General features: G+C 46.4%; 1 protein-coding gene across 1 annotated transcript in view; it reads right to left on the bottom strand.

Annotated features, from left to right (window-relative positions):
- The window catches only part of gabbr1b (gamma-aminobutyric acid (GABA) B receptor, 1b), a 322,306-nt gene that overhangs the window by 84,590 nt on the left and 218,664 nt on the right, over nt 1–19,052 (bottom strand). Inside the window, exons 7-8 of the mRNA XM_059969200.1 lie at nt 3,561–3,695; nt 662–832 (exon numbers count right to left, since the gene is read on the bottom strand). Of these exons, the coding sequence (XP_059825183.1) occupies nt 662–832; nt 3,561–3,695 (306 nt within the window). The remainder of the gene's footprint in view (nt 1–661; nt 833–3,560; nt 3,696–19,052) is intronic.

The following is a 19,052-nucleotide window of genomic DNA, read 5'->3' as shown; positions in this document are numbered from 1 at the left end:
GGGGATAAACCCCAGATCTCCAGTGGGAGGGAGCAAACCCAGTGCCCGACCTGCGGCTGGGGACATCACAGCAAGGGAGGGTGGGGTCAGAGGCAAGGGCAAGGTCAGGGGATTGGCTGGCATTCACTGCTTTGCCAGATCTTACTGTCCAATGTGAGGGCAGAAAGACTGACAGACAGGAGGGCATGTTTTTCCATAGCAATGCCCATGCCAGCTGCTTCCTCCACATACACTGGCACAACTCCCAGGTACACCGTCCTCCCACCTTCCAGTGCAGTTCACCCTCTCCACCTGGTACATTTCCCAACTCTGGTTTCACCCCCTCCACCCTCCCCACCCTGGTACACCCACCTTTCTCACTCTTCCCCACCCCTAATCCTCCCCACTGTCCACAATTCACACCTGCCCCATCCCCGACTTACGCTCCCCACTGCCCTCACTCTCCCCTGTTGCACCCCTATCCTGTACACGCCCTTCATACTCCCCGCCTCACTCTCTCCATTCTGGACACAGCCTCCACATGCCCCACTAAAAACCCACCCTCTCCAACTTTCTCATCCCTTTCCTACTCTCTCGCACTCTCCCCACTACCCTCATCGCCCCCATCACGGACACACCCTCCCTCTGCTAATGCCTCCCACTCCCTTGCCACATTCCTCACCGACGTGAAGACCTCTGTAGTCTGCTGGATGGTGGCGATCTTGGTCCAGCCCCACCGTTTGAAGAGCTTGACACGGGTGGGATTGTGGAGGGTGGCCGAGGGGTGGGTTCGGAAGAAAGTGGGGAACCGCTGGCGGTTGGAGAGAGCTGGCGAGCTGGAGCCGTATGAGAGCTGGAGAGGAGGAAGGGGTACAGGGCCAAGGTCAGGTTTATCATCCAAGTAAACAAGCGCGGCCTATTCATCTCTCCCCATATCAAAAGGTACAACAGAACAAGCAATGGGAGGCCATCAAAGCCCATTTCACCATTCAGAATAAGATACAGAAGCAGGATGAGGCCAATTCAGCCCATTGAGTCAATTCCACCATTCAATCATGTCTGATTATTTTTCTCAACCTATTCTCCTGCCATCTCACTCCAACCCTTGAACCTATCAGTCTCTTCCTTAAACCGAAATGCCTGAATAGAGAGGACAGGGAGAGGATGCTTTCTATAGTGGGGAAGTCTTGAACCAGAGGGCACAGCCTCGGAACAAAAGAAGGTGTCTTTATAACAGAGATGTAGAGGAATTTCTTTAGCCAAAGGCTGATGAATCTGTGGAATTCATTCGCATAGACATCTGTGGAGGCCAAGTCATTTGGTATATTTAAAATGGAAGTTGATAGGTTCCTGATCAGTAAGTGTGTGAAATGTTATGGGGAGAAGGCAGGAGTGGGGGGGTTAGAGGAAAAAGAGCAGACTCGATGTGCTGAATGGCTTTATTCTGCTCGTATTTCTATGGTCCTTATGAACATGCCCAGTGACTTGGCTTCCACAGCTTCACCACCTTCTGGCTGAAGAAATCTCCATCTCCCCACCTCAGTCTGAAGGGATGCCCCTATATTCTGAGACCGTGCCCTCCTCTTGATCATGAACTCTTCTCCTGATGAAAACATCCTCTGTGGTATTTGAGATCCCCCTTAGAAACAGGCCAATTGGCCCAAACAGCGACTGCTAGCCTATATATTCCTTCAGCTAATTTTATCAGCACGGCTCCCTATCTCCTCTCCATCTTCTGCCTTGGTCAGAAGCTCCTTAAAACCCCCCCACCCCACCCCCATGTTCTGTTCAGCGCAATAAGGTGGGAGTGAGCTTCACATTCTCACCAATCTTTGGGTTAAAATGCCCCTTTTATTTTCCGTTGGAAGCCTTGGCAACTGTGATACACTGATGGGTTTTCACTGTGGGTGTGAACATTCTCTCTGTGTACACTCGTGGGACTGGCATTGGTTCGTTAGAATCGTATGTACGAAGATGCAGTGAAAAGCTTGTCCTGCATACTGTTCACACGGATCAAATCCTTACACAGTGCATTCAGGAAGAAAAAGGTAAAACAGTAACAATGCAGAATAGGAATGCAAAAGTCACTGAGAAAGTGCTTTACAGGTAAACAAAACAATGCAAGATCACAAACAAGAGAAAATCTGTTGTTGCTGGAAATACGAGCAACACACACAAAATGCTGGAGGATCTCAGCAGGCCAGGCAGCATCTACGGAAAAGAGTACACTTAACATTTTGGGCAAGGTCTGTTGACTGCATTTTTTTCCATAGATGCTGCCTGGCCTGCTGAGTTCCTCCAGCATTTTGTGTGTGTTAAATGCAAGATCATAATGAGATGGATTGTAAAGCCAAGGGTACAATGAAGGCAGTCAGGAGTCTGACAAAAGTAGTGTAGAAGCTGTCCCTGAGCCTGGCGGTTTGTGTTTTCAGTCTTCAGTACCTTCTGCCCGATGGAAGAGGGTAGAAGAGAGAACGTCCGGGGTGGGTGGGGGCTTTGATTACGTTGGCTGCTTTACTGAGGCAGTTGGGAGTAGAGACAGAGTCCATGGAGGGATGGCTGATTTCTGTGATGTGCTAAGGTGTGTTCGCAACTCTCTGCGGAGTAGTTGCCATACCGAGCCATTATGCATCCAGACAGGATAGCTTAAATGATGCAGCGATAAAAATTGGCAAGAGTTGACAGAAGTGTGTCAAATACTCCAAGGAAGTAACCTGGAATAAAAGAGTAGAGGGGAGAGAAGGCACTATAAAGAGGTGAGGGAAGGTGTGGGGGAAGAGCTGGCAGGCAATGGGTGAATCTAGGTGAGAAACAGTGATGGGCAAACAGAGGAGGGAAGGGAAAGGATAGTGGCAGTGGCTGGGAGGTGACAAAAGGCTACAGATGGTGGGATCTGATGGGAGAGGCAGGTGAAGCATGGAATTGAGTGAGGGAGGTGGGAAGGACAGTGGGTGGAGGGGACCCAGTGGATAACGGTCAGTGGAGGTAAATCAGGGGGAGCAGGTTACCCGAAATTCAGTGCTCATGCCGTCACGTTGAGGCTACTGTTACTGTAGTTTCTTTTTGTCCTCACCTTGGCAGTGGAAGAGACCAAGAACAGGCAGGTTGGGGAAGAAACAGGGAGGAGAGTTGAAATGGCGAAAACCGGGAGCTCCAGACAGCCATGATGGACAGAGAGCAAACGCACAGCGAAGCAGTCGCCCAGATTGTGTCCTGACTCACCGATGCAGTCAGAGAGCAGTTGTCAGTGTTGTACCGGTGTTCTTTAAAGTTTCTAAAAAAGAGATCCTATTCAAATAGACACTGAGGGGTAGATGTTGAGACATTTCCACTAGCAGGAGAGTCCTGAGCAAGAGGCATAGTTATAAAATTAAGAAACTGGTCATTTCTAGGGATGTATCAGAACCTCTCCTCACGGAGAGGGCTGCACCTTTAGATCCCTCGGGTGGATCATGGGCATATTTGAAGAAGAGGTAGATAGGTTTGTGAAAGATTGGGAGCTGAATCAGCCATGACTGTGTTTAATGGAGGGATTGATGATCATGTCAGATGCAATCTGCTCCGTACGCCTCTCCACTCACCACAATCAGGTTCCAAATGCGAGCAGCCTCCGCCACCAGTGTTGAGACACCACTGCAGCCCGGCATCAACACGATCTTCATGGGCTCATTGTAGAGCAGCTCGTACAGGTACTTGGTGGATTTGCCAGGGTCACACTGTGGAGAGAGGCACAGGCAGTCAGATGGGATGCTCTCTGTTCTTCTTGGGCTCAATCCCAAGGACTACCATTATGACTGCACCTTTCTATGTGTTACTAATACTACTTCAAGCCACTGTGCTCCATGACCTGGGCCTCGGTTCCTCCCTAGGCAAATGGATTCTGGATTCACTCACTGGCAGACCCCAGTCTCTATAGATTGCCAACAACATCTCCTTGACAGGTGCACCATAGGCTGTGTGCTTAGCCCCATGTTATACTTGTTTTTTTTACCTACGACTGTGTGGCTAAGCACAGCTCCAATGCTGTATTTTAAATTTGCTAACAACACCACTGCTGTCGGCCGAATCAAAGATGGTGACAAATCGGCAAGGAGGGAGATTGAAAATCTCATGTTGGTGGTGGCCCAACAATCTCTCAAACTCTGATTACTGACTACAGGAGGAGGTCCATGAGCGAGTCCTCATAGAGGAACAGAGGTGGCAAGGGTAAGTAGCTTTAAGCTCCTTAGTGTTGACATTTTAGAGGATCTGTCCAGGGACCAGAACAGAAGTGTCATCATAAATAAGGCCCAATTGCACTCTACTTTCTTAGAAATTTGCAAAGATTCAACAACTCAACAAAAAAATTTGACAAACTTCTATGAGTGGACAATATCCTAACTGGTTGCATCACAGCCTGGTGCGGAAACATCAATACCCAGGAACAGAAGAAGCTACAGGAAGTGGTAGATACGGCCCAATACATCACAGGCAAAGTCTTCCCCACCATTGAGTACATTTACTTGGAACGCTGCGACAAGAAAGTAGCATCTATCACCAAAGATCTCCACCATCCAGGTCATGCCCTCTTCTCACTACCATCAGGCATGAGATATAGAAGCCTTGGCTCCCACACCAACAGGTTAAGAAACAGTTTTTACCCCGCTACCTTTAGGCTCCTGAACCGGCATGGTAACTTCTCTGAAATGATTCTATGACCTACAGACTTGCTATCAAGGACTCTTTACAAATCATGTTCTCTGTGTTATTTTTATTTGCATATTGGCTGTCTGTTAGTTTTTGTCTGTTTATGAATTGTCCTGTTGCTGCTGTGCAAAGGTTCACAAGGATACTCCCGGGATCAAAGGGATTTTAAAGGTGAGCTTTATTTGTCACAAGTGCATCAAAATGTAGAGGGAATTGCGTCACTTTGCACCAATGACCAACACAGATTGAGCATTACGCTTCCTGCAGCAACATAGCATGCCCGCAATTCACTAACCCTAACCTGTACAGCTTTAGAATGTGGGAGGAAACCCATACGGTCACAGGGAGAAAATACAAACTCTTTACAAGTAGTGGTGGGAATTGAACTCCAATCGTTGCCCTGTAAAGTGATTGTCCTAACGGACACTTTGTCAGTGGAGTGAAGAGGTTGGGAGTGACCCTATAGAGGTTTATAAAATCATGAAGGGTGTAGGTGTCAGAGACTCATAGCCTTCCTCTGGTGCCGAGTCCAACACTAAAGGATGTATGTTTTAGCAACACACACTAAATGCTGGAGGAGCTCAACAGGTCAGACGCCATCTACGGAGGGGAATAAATAGTTGACATTTAGGACAAAGAACCTGTATCAGAACTGGAAAGGAAGGTAGGGATGGCAGAAGACAGAATAGAACGGCATTCAGAATACAGTGCCTATAAAAAGTTTTCATGTTTTATTGTTTTACAACATTGAATCACAGTGGACATAATTTGGCTTTTTTGATACTGATCAACAGAAAAAGACTATTTTGTCTATTTTGTGTTAAAGTGAAGACAGATCTCTACAAAGTGATCTAAATTAATTATAAATATAAAATACAAAACAATTGATTGCACAAGTATTCACCTCCTTTGAGTCAGTATTCAGTAAATGCACCTTTGGCAACAATTACAGCCTTGAGCCAGTGTGGATAGGTCTCTATCAGCTTTGCACATCTGGACACTGCAGTTTTTCCCCATTCTTCTTTACAAAACTGCTGAAGCTCTGTCAGATTGTATGGGGATTGTGAGTAAACAGCCCTTTTCAAGACCACCCACAAATTCTCAATTGGATTGAGGTCTGGCCTCTGACTTGGCCACTTCAGGACATTAATTTTGTTGTTTTGTTTGTGGAATATCTTGCATTGTAATGCCAGTTCAGGAATCTTAGAATCAGGTTTATCATCACTGATGTATGTTTTACGGCAGCAGGTCAGAGCTATATATAAATACAATTTATAATGAGAAATATATAGTGGTGCAAGAAGAGAGCAAAACTACTGAGCTCATCGTTTGGTTCATTGTCCGTTCAGACATCTGACAGTAGAGGGGAAGAAGCTGTTCCTAAAATGTTGAGTGGGAGTCTTCAGACTCCTGATTGAATTGAATTGATTGAACTGGCTTCATTTCTTACATCCTTCACATCTTTACGTTATGTGTTTGGCTGAATGTGTAGCGTGCAATCATAGCAATTTATAATAAATAGAACGGTCAATGTAACATAGAATACACTCAAATCAGCGTGAGTTCATCAGTTTGATGCACAGGTGGAAGAAGCTGTACTGGAGCCTGTCGGCCCTGGCTCTTATGCTGCGATACTGTTTCCTGGATGGTGGCAGCTGGAATAGATTGTGGCTGGGGTGACTTGGGACCCCAATGATCCTACAAACTCTTTTTTCACTCCTGTCTTTGTAGATGTCCTGAATCATGGTAAGTTCACAACTACAGATGTGCTGGGCTATCTGCATCACTCTCTGCAGAGTCCTGTGATTAAGGGAGGTACAATTCCCATACCAGGCAGTGATGCAGCCAGTCAGGATGCTCTCAGTTGTGCCCGTGTAGGAAGTTCTTAGAAAGTTCTGTGCCTTTTTCACTGCACAGCCAGTGTGTACAGACCATGTGAGGTCCTTGGTGATGTGGATGCTGAAGAACTTGAAGCTGTTTACCCTCCCAACTTCAGATCCATTGATGCCAATAGGAGTTAGCCCGTCTCCATTCCTCCTGTAATACACAACCAGCTCCTTTGTTTTTGCAACATTGAGGGAGAGGTTGTTTTCTTGACACCACTGTGTCAGAGAGGTGACTTCTTCCCTGAAGGCCACCTCATTATCGCTTGAGCCAAGGCCAAGCAATTCTCGTTACTCAAGAATGATGGCAACGAGAAGAGGGTTAGGTCCTGGTTATTGGGGATCCTTTTTGAGGCATAGCCTTTTTTAAAAAAAAAACTATTTTTATTGTTTTGCCAATAACAGAACAAACAGGATAAAAACAGACAGACAGACAGGGTCTGAAGTAAAATCCGTATATTATAATAGAAAAAATGAATAGTGAAATGGGTTACATCGCTGTATCTAGGTTAATCAAACTCTTACGTCCATAATTGTCCTTCAAAGTTTCAGGGGACCTTAAGATCCATAACTCTAGAGTCCATTCTGCAGGTTCCCTCATAAGAAGAAATAAAACAAAGTTCTTCAAACCAAATAAATGTACAGTGAAGAAGTCATTTCAGGCTCAAATAAAATGTCCAAATTTCCCAGTATCTTTCAAATTTTTTGTGGCATTTCTCAGAGAGAAGGTCAATCGTTCCATGACATAAATTTCTTGAACTATTTCTATCCATTCCAGAACTGTGGGAGACTCTTTGCTCAGCCATTTCCTGTAATTGCTTTCTTACTGGTTGCTGGTAGTATTTGTAACAAATATCTTTCATGTTTTTTGAGCCCATTTGGTACATTACCCAAATAAATAATGTTAAAGTCAAAATTAATCTCTGGGCTGATTATTGACCTTGTCTCTGTTACCATATCTAACCAATAAGACAAAATCTTTGAACACTCCCAGAAAATATGAAAATGATCAGCCAACATATTATCACACATTCTCCAACATTGAGCTTGTTCAGGTCTGTTACTTTGTAACTTTATTTTTGGCGTTATGAAAAATCTTAAGGTATTCTTCCAGGTGAATTCCCTCCACAGACCTGAGCTTGAAGTAGTCAAATGTGTTCTGCATATGTTTAACCGATCATCTTCTGTCAATTTTATGTTGGCTTCTTTCTCCCATTTTGATTTAACTTACATTGTGGAGAGATCCCTGTTCGATTGTAAAATCGAGTAAATCCTGGTTATCAGTTTCTTTTTAATGTTACCTTTATACACATCAATGAACATATTAATCAGACTTAACCCTTTCTCTCCAAAAGTTTTAATATTATTATTAAAATATTGTCTTGGTTGAAGATATCTAAAGGAGTCTTGTTTCTCTAAGCAATACGTCTCTGTGAGTTGTTAAAAAGACTCCGAACCCTTAATGGAGGATATTGCACAGTATGAGGTGATTCCCTTACTTGTCCAATGTGTAAATCTACCATCCAATTGTGCTGGAAGGAATTCTGTGTCATGTGCCACCCGACGTAGTATTCTTACATTCCTTTCAAATTTTGGGTCTTTAAATCCTTAATACCAGATGTTTAGAGGGACTGTTGTCTACTTAGTCAGTTTATTTAAATGCTTCTTTGGGAGTGTTTTATCCACCAGTAAAGATTGGAGAGGGATATTTATTAGATTTTGTTCTAAATCCTTCCACTTCATTGAGGTGTCCTCAATGGTGGGGAGGCTAGTGGTGGGGAGCTGGATGTGTTTACAACCTTCTGCAGCTGTAATCTCAGCCAGCTCCAACACAGATCAAGGATTATGCCCACATAATGCTTCAGGCACCAGCGTGATGTGCCAACAACTTACTAACGCTAACCCATACGGCTTTGGAATGTGGTTGGAAACCCACATGGTTATGGGGAGAATATACAAACTTTTTACAGGCAGTGGCGGGAATTGAACCCCAATCTTCAAAAGTCTCACTACCACTGCCGCTCTTTTCTCTCCCACTCCCCTGTGAGGCTCAAAGTCAGACAACCTGTTCCCCCTAGTGCTACAGTCCTGTCTGAAAAGGAGTTTAGTTTGACCCATGGGTGTGTCCCTTTCCCTCGCCTCCTCTGAAGCAGCAGACACTATGATCTGAGATGCCTCACTCCCCTACCGAAGTACAGGGCTGGGAAAGCTGAAAAGGAGAAGGGGAGGCTGGAGGCTGAGACACATCTGGAAAGAGGAAGGAGAATCCATTAATGTCAGCTGGTCAGTCCCTGGGGCATCTGGTGATGAATGTGCTGTTCCTGTGCATTTGACACTATTGTGAACTGAGTAATGAGGGCTTCTGTGAACACATTGTGCTTTGCTTTCTGTTCTCAGCTCTCCCTGAGATCAGAGGTATGAAACTCAACGCTAACACTCGCCTCCTCCTCTCCAATACAGGCTCTCAGATTCTCAGCCTTGGGAAAGTTCCTGTACCTTGATAAATACAAAGCATTGCCCTGAGCAGGACTTAGTGAATGATAGGGCTCTGGGGAGTGCTGTTAAACAGAGAGGGGTGCACGTGAACACTTTAAAGCAGCGACACAGGTTGACAGGTAGATAAGACAGTGAAGAGGAAATTTGGCACACTGGTCTTCAATGGTCTGGGTACCACGTACAGCAGTTGTGGCATTATGTTATGACTGTACAAGATGTTGGTAAGACCACATTCAGAGCACTGTGTGCAGTTCCTCTCGCCCTGCCCTAGGAAGGATGTCATTGAGTTCCACAGGGAGAAAAAGTAATATTTTGGGGGGAATGTTACAGGGACTGATAAGCTTGGGTTACAAGGAGGGACTGGATAGGGTTAGACTAAGGCGAGAATACCCAAATCTATTTCATCCCAGTTCTCCTAACTCACCTCTAGGGTCATCCAGCAGCTGGACTTCAATGAGGAGAAATTTCCTCTGACAACATAATCAGGGAGGGAGGGAGAATTTGTTCCCCTCAGCCTGAACTACTGATTCTGTCCAAGACACTGAGCAAACCCAACTGCACACAGCCACTAGGAAAGCATCAGCCACGATATTAGATACAGCAGGGCAGTGTTTAAATTACCAGTTTGACAACCATGTAGTCAGAGGATCAGAGGTGGAAATGGTCAGCAACTTTAAATTGCTTGGCGTTATCATTTCAGAGGACCTGTCCTGGGACAAGTATGCGAGTGGCATTACAAAGAAGGCATGGCAGCACCTCTACTTTCTAAGAAGTTTGTGAAGGTCTGACATGTCATCTAAAACTCTGACGAACTTCTATAAAAACATGGTGGAGAGTAACCTAACTGGTTGCATCATGGCCTGGTATGGAAACACCAACCCCCCAAAAATGGAAAAGCCTACAGAAAAATAATGGATGCAGCCCAGTCCATCACAGGAAAAGCCTTTTTCACAAATACGCACATCTACAAGGTGAGATGCTACAAGAAAGGAGCATCCATCATCATGGACCCCACCATCCGGGCCATGCTCTATTCTCATTGCTGCCTTGGGAAGGAGGTACAGGAGCCTTGGGCCCCTCACCACCAGGTTCAGGAGCAGTTATTGCTCTACAACCATCAGGCTCTTGTCACAGCTTGGATAGCTTCTCTCACTTCAATACTTAACGGTATTTATTTGTTCATTTAATGTTTACACAATTTGTCTTCTTTTGCAGATCGGCTGCTTATGTGTCATTTTTCATTGATTCTACAGTATTTCTTTGTTTGACTGTGAGGCTTGCGAGAGATGAAACTCAGGGTAGTATATAGTGACATACACGTCCTTTGATAATAAATTTACTTTGAACTTTGAAAGATAAGGGAAGAAGGCAGGCGAATGCAGTTGAAAGTGAATAAAATATTAGCCACTATCAAATGGTGGAGCAGACTTGATGCTCCTCTAACTTATGAAATCATGGTGAGAAATTTGCTCGGAACAATGAAAAGTGGTTGTGTTTCTTGGAGGTTAATGTTCTCAGTGCTGGGATATCTGCGCAGGAGGTCCTCAGGGCAGAACCCAAGTACTAGATGCCCTTAGCCTGTTCCTCTGTGGGGAGCCCAGAAGTGAGAACATTATCTGAGGATCACACAATGTTTTATTTCCACGGTGGCTCCTCAGGAGACAAATAGTGCCTTTGATCGAGAGACCCAACCGATACTCAGTGCTCCTTGTAGGGTCTCACTATGGCTCTGTATAATCAGAATCACGTTTGTTTTCATCAGCATATGTTATGAAGTTTGTTGTTTTATGGGACCGGGTCATAAAATTACTATAAGTTACAATAATAAATTAATAGCACAAAGGAAGAATAGTGAGGTGGTATTCATGGGTTCATGCACTATTCAGAAAGCTGATGGCAGAAGGGACGAAGCTGTTCCTGAATAATCTAATGTGGGTCTTCAGGCCCTTGTTCCTCCTCTCTAATGGTAGCAATGAGAAGTGGATATGTCCTGGGTGGTGAGGGTCTTTAATAATGGATGCTGCCTTCTGCAACACCACATTTTGAAGACGTCCTTGATGGTGGGGAGGGTTGTGTTCATGAGGGAGCTGTCTGAGTTTGCAACCCTCTGCAGCTTCTTGCGATCCAGTACACTGAAGTCTCCGTTCCAGGCTGTGTTGTGAGTGCTCTCCACTCGACATCTGTAGAAATTTGCAAGAGTCGTTGGTGGCGTAACAAATTTCCTCAAACTCTGAATGAAGTAGAGCTGCTGGTGTGCCTCCTTCCTGATTGAATTCATATGTTGTAGCAAGATCAAAGTTCAAGGCTCAAAGTAAATTTATTATCGAAGTACGTCTATGCCACCACATATCACCCTGAGATTAATTTTCTTGCAGCCATACCCAACAAATCCATAATAGAATAATAATCAGAATAGAATCAATGAAAGATCTCACCATCTTGGGCATTCAACCAGTGTGCAAAAGACAACAAGCTGCAAGTTCAAAAAGAAAGGTAGAATAATAAATAAATAAATAAATAAACAATAAATATCAAGAACACGAGATGAAGAGTGCTTGAAATTAAGTCCATAGGTTGTGGGAACAATTCAGTGACGGGGCAAGTGAAGTTATTCAAGAACCTGATGGTTGAGGGATAGTAACTGTTCCTGAATCTGGTGGTGTGACTCCTGAGGCTCCTGTACCTTCTTCCAAATGGCAGCAGTAAGAAGAAATCATGACCTGGATGGTGAGGAGTTCCTAGGATGTGGGTTCACAGGGTTACTCAGCCCAGTGTGCTGAATGGCCTAATTCTTCTCCTATACCTCACGGTCGTATATCCCTCTACAAAGTCAGAGCTGATCTATGACTCTTCAGTCACATGACGCAGTCTCATTTTATTACTTGGAAGGACAGAAACTAGATGAAGATGTTACTTCTCTTGATAAAAGTCCACCAGTGATAAATGCCAATGCCTTCCTAATTATTTGCAGAGCCAAGATATCAATTTTCTGGGCACCTGGGTTCTCCTGAACATCAATGCCTTTTAATTCCTCACCAATGGAAAACTACACTGTGTGTTATATAACAATATTATTGTCCACCTGCCTAAATCTCCAGAAGCCTTTCTGTGACCTTGCTCACCATCTACAATGTCACCCCTCAGCAAGCTTGGATAGATTATACTTGATCCCATACCCTATATCATTGATTTAGACTGGTGAACCCTGCAACAGGCCAGTAGGCCATCTTTGACTCCTAATAATGTGCAACCTGATTTGTGGTCTTTTCCCCCTGAAGCGAAGAGGGCTGAGGGTCAGCTATATAGGATTATGAAAGGCAGTGGATAGGGTTGACGGTCTGAATGTTCTCTCCAGCGGAGGGTGAATCAAAAATAAGAGGGCACAGGAATAAGATGAAGGGAAGGAGCGTTAAACAGGACCTGAGAGATAAGCATTTTACAGAGAATGGTTGATATCTACTGTAAAATGCACTGAGAGAGGAGATGGTGGAATCAGATAGGATCACTATGTCTTAAGAGGCATTTCAGCAAAATGTGGGTAAATGGGAGTATTGTAGATGAGCACAAGAATTGTCACTGAAAACCCTGGGGCAGAGGTCAGGTGGGGACCATAGTCACAAACCCTGGTGGCCCCTGAGGACAGAGGTCAAACTGGGGTCACCACTCTGGAGATAGTGGTGTGGTCATGATCCTAGGGGGTAGAGGTTAGACCAAGGTCATGCCTCAGGCAGAGATCAGCTATGGTCAGAGGGTGAATTGGGGTCATGGCCCCCAGGGACAGAGGTCATACCAGGGTCGCAACCCACAGGGACAGAGGTTAGACAGGGGTCCTGGCCCCTAGGGTATACGTTCACAGGGTTCCTTGGCCCAGTGAGCTGAATGGCCTAATTCTACCCCATACCTTCTGTCTTATATCCCTCTACTAGGTCAGAGCAGATCTACGATTCTTCAGTAACTAGACAACAACCTCCATTTTATTACTTGGAAACACAGGAGCAGGTTACTCAGCTCTTCAAGGGGAGAGGGAGCTAAGATGAAAGACAGTCAGTCACTGTTGAATTGTGCAGCAGATTAGATGGGCTGCTCCTATATCTTATCGTCAGAATCAGAATCAAGTTTATTGTTTTTGACATTAGTTGTGAAACTTGTTGATTTGTGGCAGCACCACAGTGCAGGTAAAACAAATTACTGTAAGTTACAATAAAAATAAATAAAGAGAAGTAGTGAGGTCTTGCACAACGCACACAGAATGCTGGAGGAACTCAGCAAGTCAGGCAGCATCTACGGAGGGGAATAAACAGTTGATGCTTCAGGCCAAGTCTCTGGCAGTCATGCTGCCTAACCCACTGAGTTCCTCCAGCATCTCGTGTGTTGCTCTCGACGGAAGGAAGGGCCTGTCTCCAATCTCTGTGAACACCTTGGCTGTTTCCTTTCCTCCTCCTTCCCACATAGAACGTACAACATCACAGCACAGCACAGGCCCTTCGGCCGACAATCTCACAGAACCGTCCACTTCTCCTATCATCCATGTGCCCAAGATCTCTTAAACGTCCCTAATGTATTTGCCTCTAAAACCACTGCTGGCAGCACACTTCACACAACCACCACTCACTGTGTTACAAAACAACCCTACCTCTGACATCCCCACATTACTCTCCTCCAATCACCTTAAAATTATGCCCTCTCATATTAGTCATTTCCACCCTGTGAAATAAATGCTCACTGTCCACTCTTATCATCTAATACACCCCTATCAAGTCACCTCTCTTCCTGTTTTGCTCTAAGGAACCTCCTGCAAATGTCCGTCCCTGTGGACTGCACCAGGTCACCTCGCTGTGTGGAACAGGGCCTGTTCTGAGGCAGGAGGCATCAGAGCGTGACTAAACTTACCTGAGCCGTTGTGTGAAGCTCCCCTGTGGCGAGCAGTCAGGGAAGACAGATGGTGAGCAGCCGGCCTCTTCTCCCAACTTCCCACAGAGCCGGCATTCTGCGAGGAGTTGGGTGTAGAGAGGGGCAGCTGGTGGGGAGGAAGGAAGGAAGGAAAACGGCACCCTCTGCGATCTCTTCAGGCCCGCTGGTTTGAAGTGTCGCTCCAGCCACACTCCGTAACAAGGCACCAGACGGTCGCTCCTTCCTGTGCTGAATGTTCATTGACTTGACTGCTCCAATTTCCCACTGCCTGATAGTGATTCAGGAAGAGTCACAGTGCAGAAAAAGGACCTTCGGCCCACCCAGTGTGTGCTATCAAATCACCCACTTACACAAATCCTACCATAACCATTTCCGTTCTTGAAATTTTCCCCACATTCAACTCTAACCCATGAACACCACATCATTATTCCTCTTTTGCACTATTTATTTTATGTTTTATTTCACTTATAGTATTTTTTATGACTTGAACCGTACTCCTGCCACAAAAACAACAAATGTCACGACATACGTCAGTGATAATAAACTGGATTCTGGTTCTGAAGCAACTTTGTCCTCAGGAATGACCTGGATCCGCTTCAGCTTCTCCAGCGCCACAACAGGTCAGCAGCAGATGCTATCCCACGGCCCTCCACTCGACCTGGACAACAGGAACACTTAATGCAGGCTGTCGCTCATCGACTGCGGTTTTGCATTCAACACAGCCATCCCTTCCAAACCCGTCAGCAAGCTTCGAATCCGGGTCTACGTAGCTCCGTCCAAAACTGTATCTCAATCAGTACATGCGCACCTCACTAGCTATCAAGACGGGGCAGCTGAAGGCTGCATGCATCCCCTCCAGCCCTACTCTCCTTACACCTGCAATTATGTGGCTGCGCACTGCTCCAATAGTATCTACACATTCGCCAATGACACTATGCTGCTGGCTGTATCACAGATGGCAATGAGTCAGTGAACAGGAGTGAGACAGGACACCTGGTTATGTGGTGTCTCAACAACAACCCCACACTCAATATCAATAAAACCAAGGAACTAATCATTGGTTAAACAGGAAGCTGATGGACCAGGTGCCAGTTCTTAGTGCTGGGTCAGAGATGAAGAGGGTAAGCAGCCTCTGATTCCTGGGCATTAACATGACCATGAGACATAGGCCATTCACCCCATCGAGTCTGCTCCACCAATCCATTATGGCCGGTCCCAGATCCCCCGACACCACTTCTCGGATCACCTGCCCATCTTGGATGACCACATAGATGCAATCACGCATCCACTTTCTCCAAAGTTTAAGAAGATCAGAATTAGAATCAGGTTTAATGTCACCAGCACATGTTAAATTTATTAACTTTGTGGCAGCAGTACAATGCAAATGCATGATAAATATAGAAAGAAATAAACGACAGTAAATATATATATATATATATTTATGCACACATATATAAAAATAGCTGAATTAAAAATAGTGCAAAAACAGAAATAAATTAAAAAGTGAGGTGGTGTTCATGGGTTCAATGGCCATTTAGGAATCAGATGGCAGAGGGGAAGAAGCTGTTCCTGAATCGCTGTGTGTGTGCCTTCAGGCTTCTGTACCTCCTTCTTGACAGTAACATTGAGAAGAGGGCACATCCTAGGTGATGGGGGTCTTAATAATGGACGCCGTCTTTCTGAGGCACCATTCCTTGAAGATGTCTTGGGCACTACGAAGACTGGTACCCATGATAGAGCTAATTTTACAACGTCCTGTAGCTTCTTTCGATCCTGTTCAGTAGCCCCCCACCCCCATACCAGACAGTGATGCAGCCTGTCAGAATGCTCTCCACAGTACATCTGTGGAAGTTTTCAAGTGACTTAGGTTACAAACTAAATCTCCTCAAACTCCTAATGAAATATAGCCACTGTCTCGCCTTCTTTGTAGCTGTATCGATACGTTGGGACCAGGTTAGGTCCTCAGAGATCTTGACACCAAAGAACTTGAATCTGCTCACACTCTCCACTTCTGATCTGTCTGTGAGATTTGGTACATCACCAAATACCATCACGCTCTTCTACACGTGCACTACAGAAATATCCTCTCTGGTTGCAACTGAGCCAAGTACAGAAATTCCAATGCAGAGGAATGCAAGAAGCTGCAGATTCCAGTGCACACAGCCTAGTCTGTGACAGTCACAGCCATCCCCACAACTCCCTCAAAAAAGTGGCGTCTACCGTTAAGGACCATGCATTGAGTGGAGTTGACCGATGGGCAGCCGCTGAGGTCCTGGGGCACATGCACAAAGCACAAGGGTGTAACACTATGCACAGGGTGTGTTACACTGTCCACACAAAGCACAAGGGGTATTACACTCCGCACAGGGTGCATTACACTGTCCACACACAGCAGAAGGGATGCTACACTCCACACGGGGTGCATTACACTATCCACACAAAGCACAAGGGGTGTTACACTCCACACGGGGTGCATTACACACTTCACACAAAGCACAAGGGGTGTTACACTCCACACGGGGTGCATTACACTGTCCACACAAAGCACAAGGGGTGTTACACTCCACATGGAGTGCATTACACTCTCCACACAAAGCACAAGGGGTGCTACACTCCACACGGGGTATAATTACACTGTCCACACAAAGCACAAGGGGTGCTACACTCCGCACGGGGTGCATTACACTGTCCACACAAAGTACAAGGGGTGTTACACTCCGCACGGGGTGCATTACAGTCTCCACACAAAGCACAAGGGGTGTTACACTCCACACGGGGTGCATTACACACTCCACACAAAGCACAAGGGGTGTTACACTCCACACGGGGTGCATTACACTCTCCATACAAAGCACAACGGGTGTTACACTCCACACGGGGTGCATTATACTGTCCACACAAAGCAAAAGGGGTGCTACACTCCACACGGGGTGCATTATGCTGTCCACACAAAGCAAAAGGGGTGTTACACTCCACACGGGGTGCATTACACAGTCCACACAAAGCACAAGGGATGCTACATTCCACACGGGGAGCATTACACTGTCCACACAAAGCACAAGGGGTGTTACACTCCACACGGGGTGCATTACACTGTCCACACAAAGCAAAAGGGGTGTTACACTCCGCACGGGGTGCATTACACAGTCCACACAAAGCACAAGGGGTGTTACACTCCGCACAGGGTGCATTACACTCTCCACACAAAGCACAAGGGGTGCTACACTCCACACGGGCTGCATTACACTCTCCACACAAAGCTCAAGGGGTGCTACACTCCACACGGGGTGCATTACACTGTTCACACAAAGCACAAGGGGTGTTACACTCCACACGGCGTGCATTACGCTCTCCACACAAAGCACAAGGCGTGTTACACTCCACACGGGGTGCATTACTCTCTCCACACAAAGCACAAGTGGTGTTACACTCCACACGGGGTGCATTACACTGTCCACACAAAGCACAAGGGGTGTTACACTCCGCACGGGGTGCATTACACAGTCCACACAAAGCACAAGGGGTGTTACACTCCGCACGGGGTGCATTACACTCTCCACACAAAGCACAAGGGGTGCTACACTCCACACGGGCTGCATTACACTCTCCACACAAAGCACAAGGGGTGTTACACTCCACACGGGGTGCATTACACTCTCCACACAAAGCACAAGGGGTGTTACACTCCGCACGGGTTGCATTACACTCTCCACACAAAGCACAAGGGGTGTTACACTCCGCACGGGCTGAATTACACTGTCCACACAAAGCAAAAGGGGTGTTACACTCCGCACGGGGTGCATTACACTCTCCACACAAAGCTCAAGGGGTGCTACACTCCACACGGGGTGCATTACACTGTTCACACAAAGCACAAGGCGTGTTACACTCCACACGGGGTGCATTACTCTCTCCACACAAAGCACAAGTGGTGTTACACTCCACACGGGGTGCATTACACTGTCCACACAAAGCACAAGGGGTGTTACACTCCGCACGGGGTGCATTACACTGTCCACACAAAGTACAAGGGGTGTTACACTCCGCACGGGGTGCATTACACTGTCCACATACAGCACAAGGGGTGCTACACTCCTCATGGGGTGCATTACACTCTTCACACAAAGCACAAGGGGTGTTACACGCCACACGGGGTGCATTACACTCTCCACACAAAGCACAAGGGGTGTTACACTCCACACGGGGTGCATTACACAGTCCACACAAAGCACAAGGGATGCTACATTCCACACGGGGAGCATTACACTGTCCACACAAAGCACAAGGGGTGTTACACTCCACACGGGGTGCATTACACTGTCCACACAAAGCAAAAGGGGTGTTACACTCCACACGGGGTGCATTACACTCTCCACACAAAGCACAAGGGGTATTACACTCCGCACGGGTTGCATTACACTCTCCACACAAAGCACAAGGGGTGTTACACTCCGCACGGGCTGAATTACACTGTCCACACAAAGCAAAAGGGGTGTTACACTCCGCACGGGGTGCATTACACTCTCCACACAAAGCTCAAGGGGTGCTACACTCCACACGGGGTGCATTACACTGTTCACACAAAGCACAAGGGGTGTTACACTCCACACGGCGTGCATTACGCTCTCCACACAAAGCACAAGGCGTGTTACACTCCACACGGGGTGCATTACTCTCTCCACACAAAGCACAAGTGGTGTTACACTCCACACGGGGTGCATTACACTGTCCACACAAAGCACAAGGGGTGTTACACTCCGCACGGGGTGCATTACACTGTCCACACAAAGTACAAGGGGTGTTACACTCCGCACGGGGTGCATTACACTGTCCACATACAGCACAAGGGGTGCTACACTCCTCACGGGGTGCATTACACTCTTCACACAAAGCACAAGGGGTGTTACACTCCACACGGGGTGCATTACACTCTCCACACAAAGCACAAGGGGTGTTACACTCCACACGGGATGCATTACACTGTTTACACAAAGCACAAGGGGTGTTACACTCCACACGGGGTGCATTACGCTCTCCACACAAAGCACAAGGGGTGTTACACTCCACACGGGATGCATTACACTCTCCACACAAAGC

This window comes from Hypanus sabinus, chromosome 5 (genome assembly GCF_030144855.1).
Source record: "Hypanus sabinus isolate sHypSab1 chromosome 5, sHypSab1.hap1, whole genome shotgun sequence".
NCBI classification, from domain to species: domain Eukaryota; kingdom Metazoa; phylum Chordata; class Chondrichthyes; order Myliobatiformes; family Dasyatidae; genus Hypanus; species Hypanus sabinus.
Note: the sequence above shows the minus strand (reverse complement) of the source record. Positions and strands in the feature narration are given on the sequence as shown.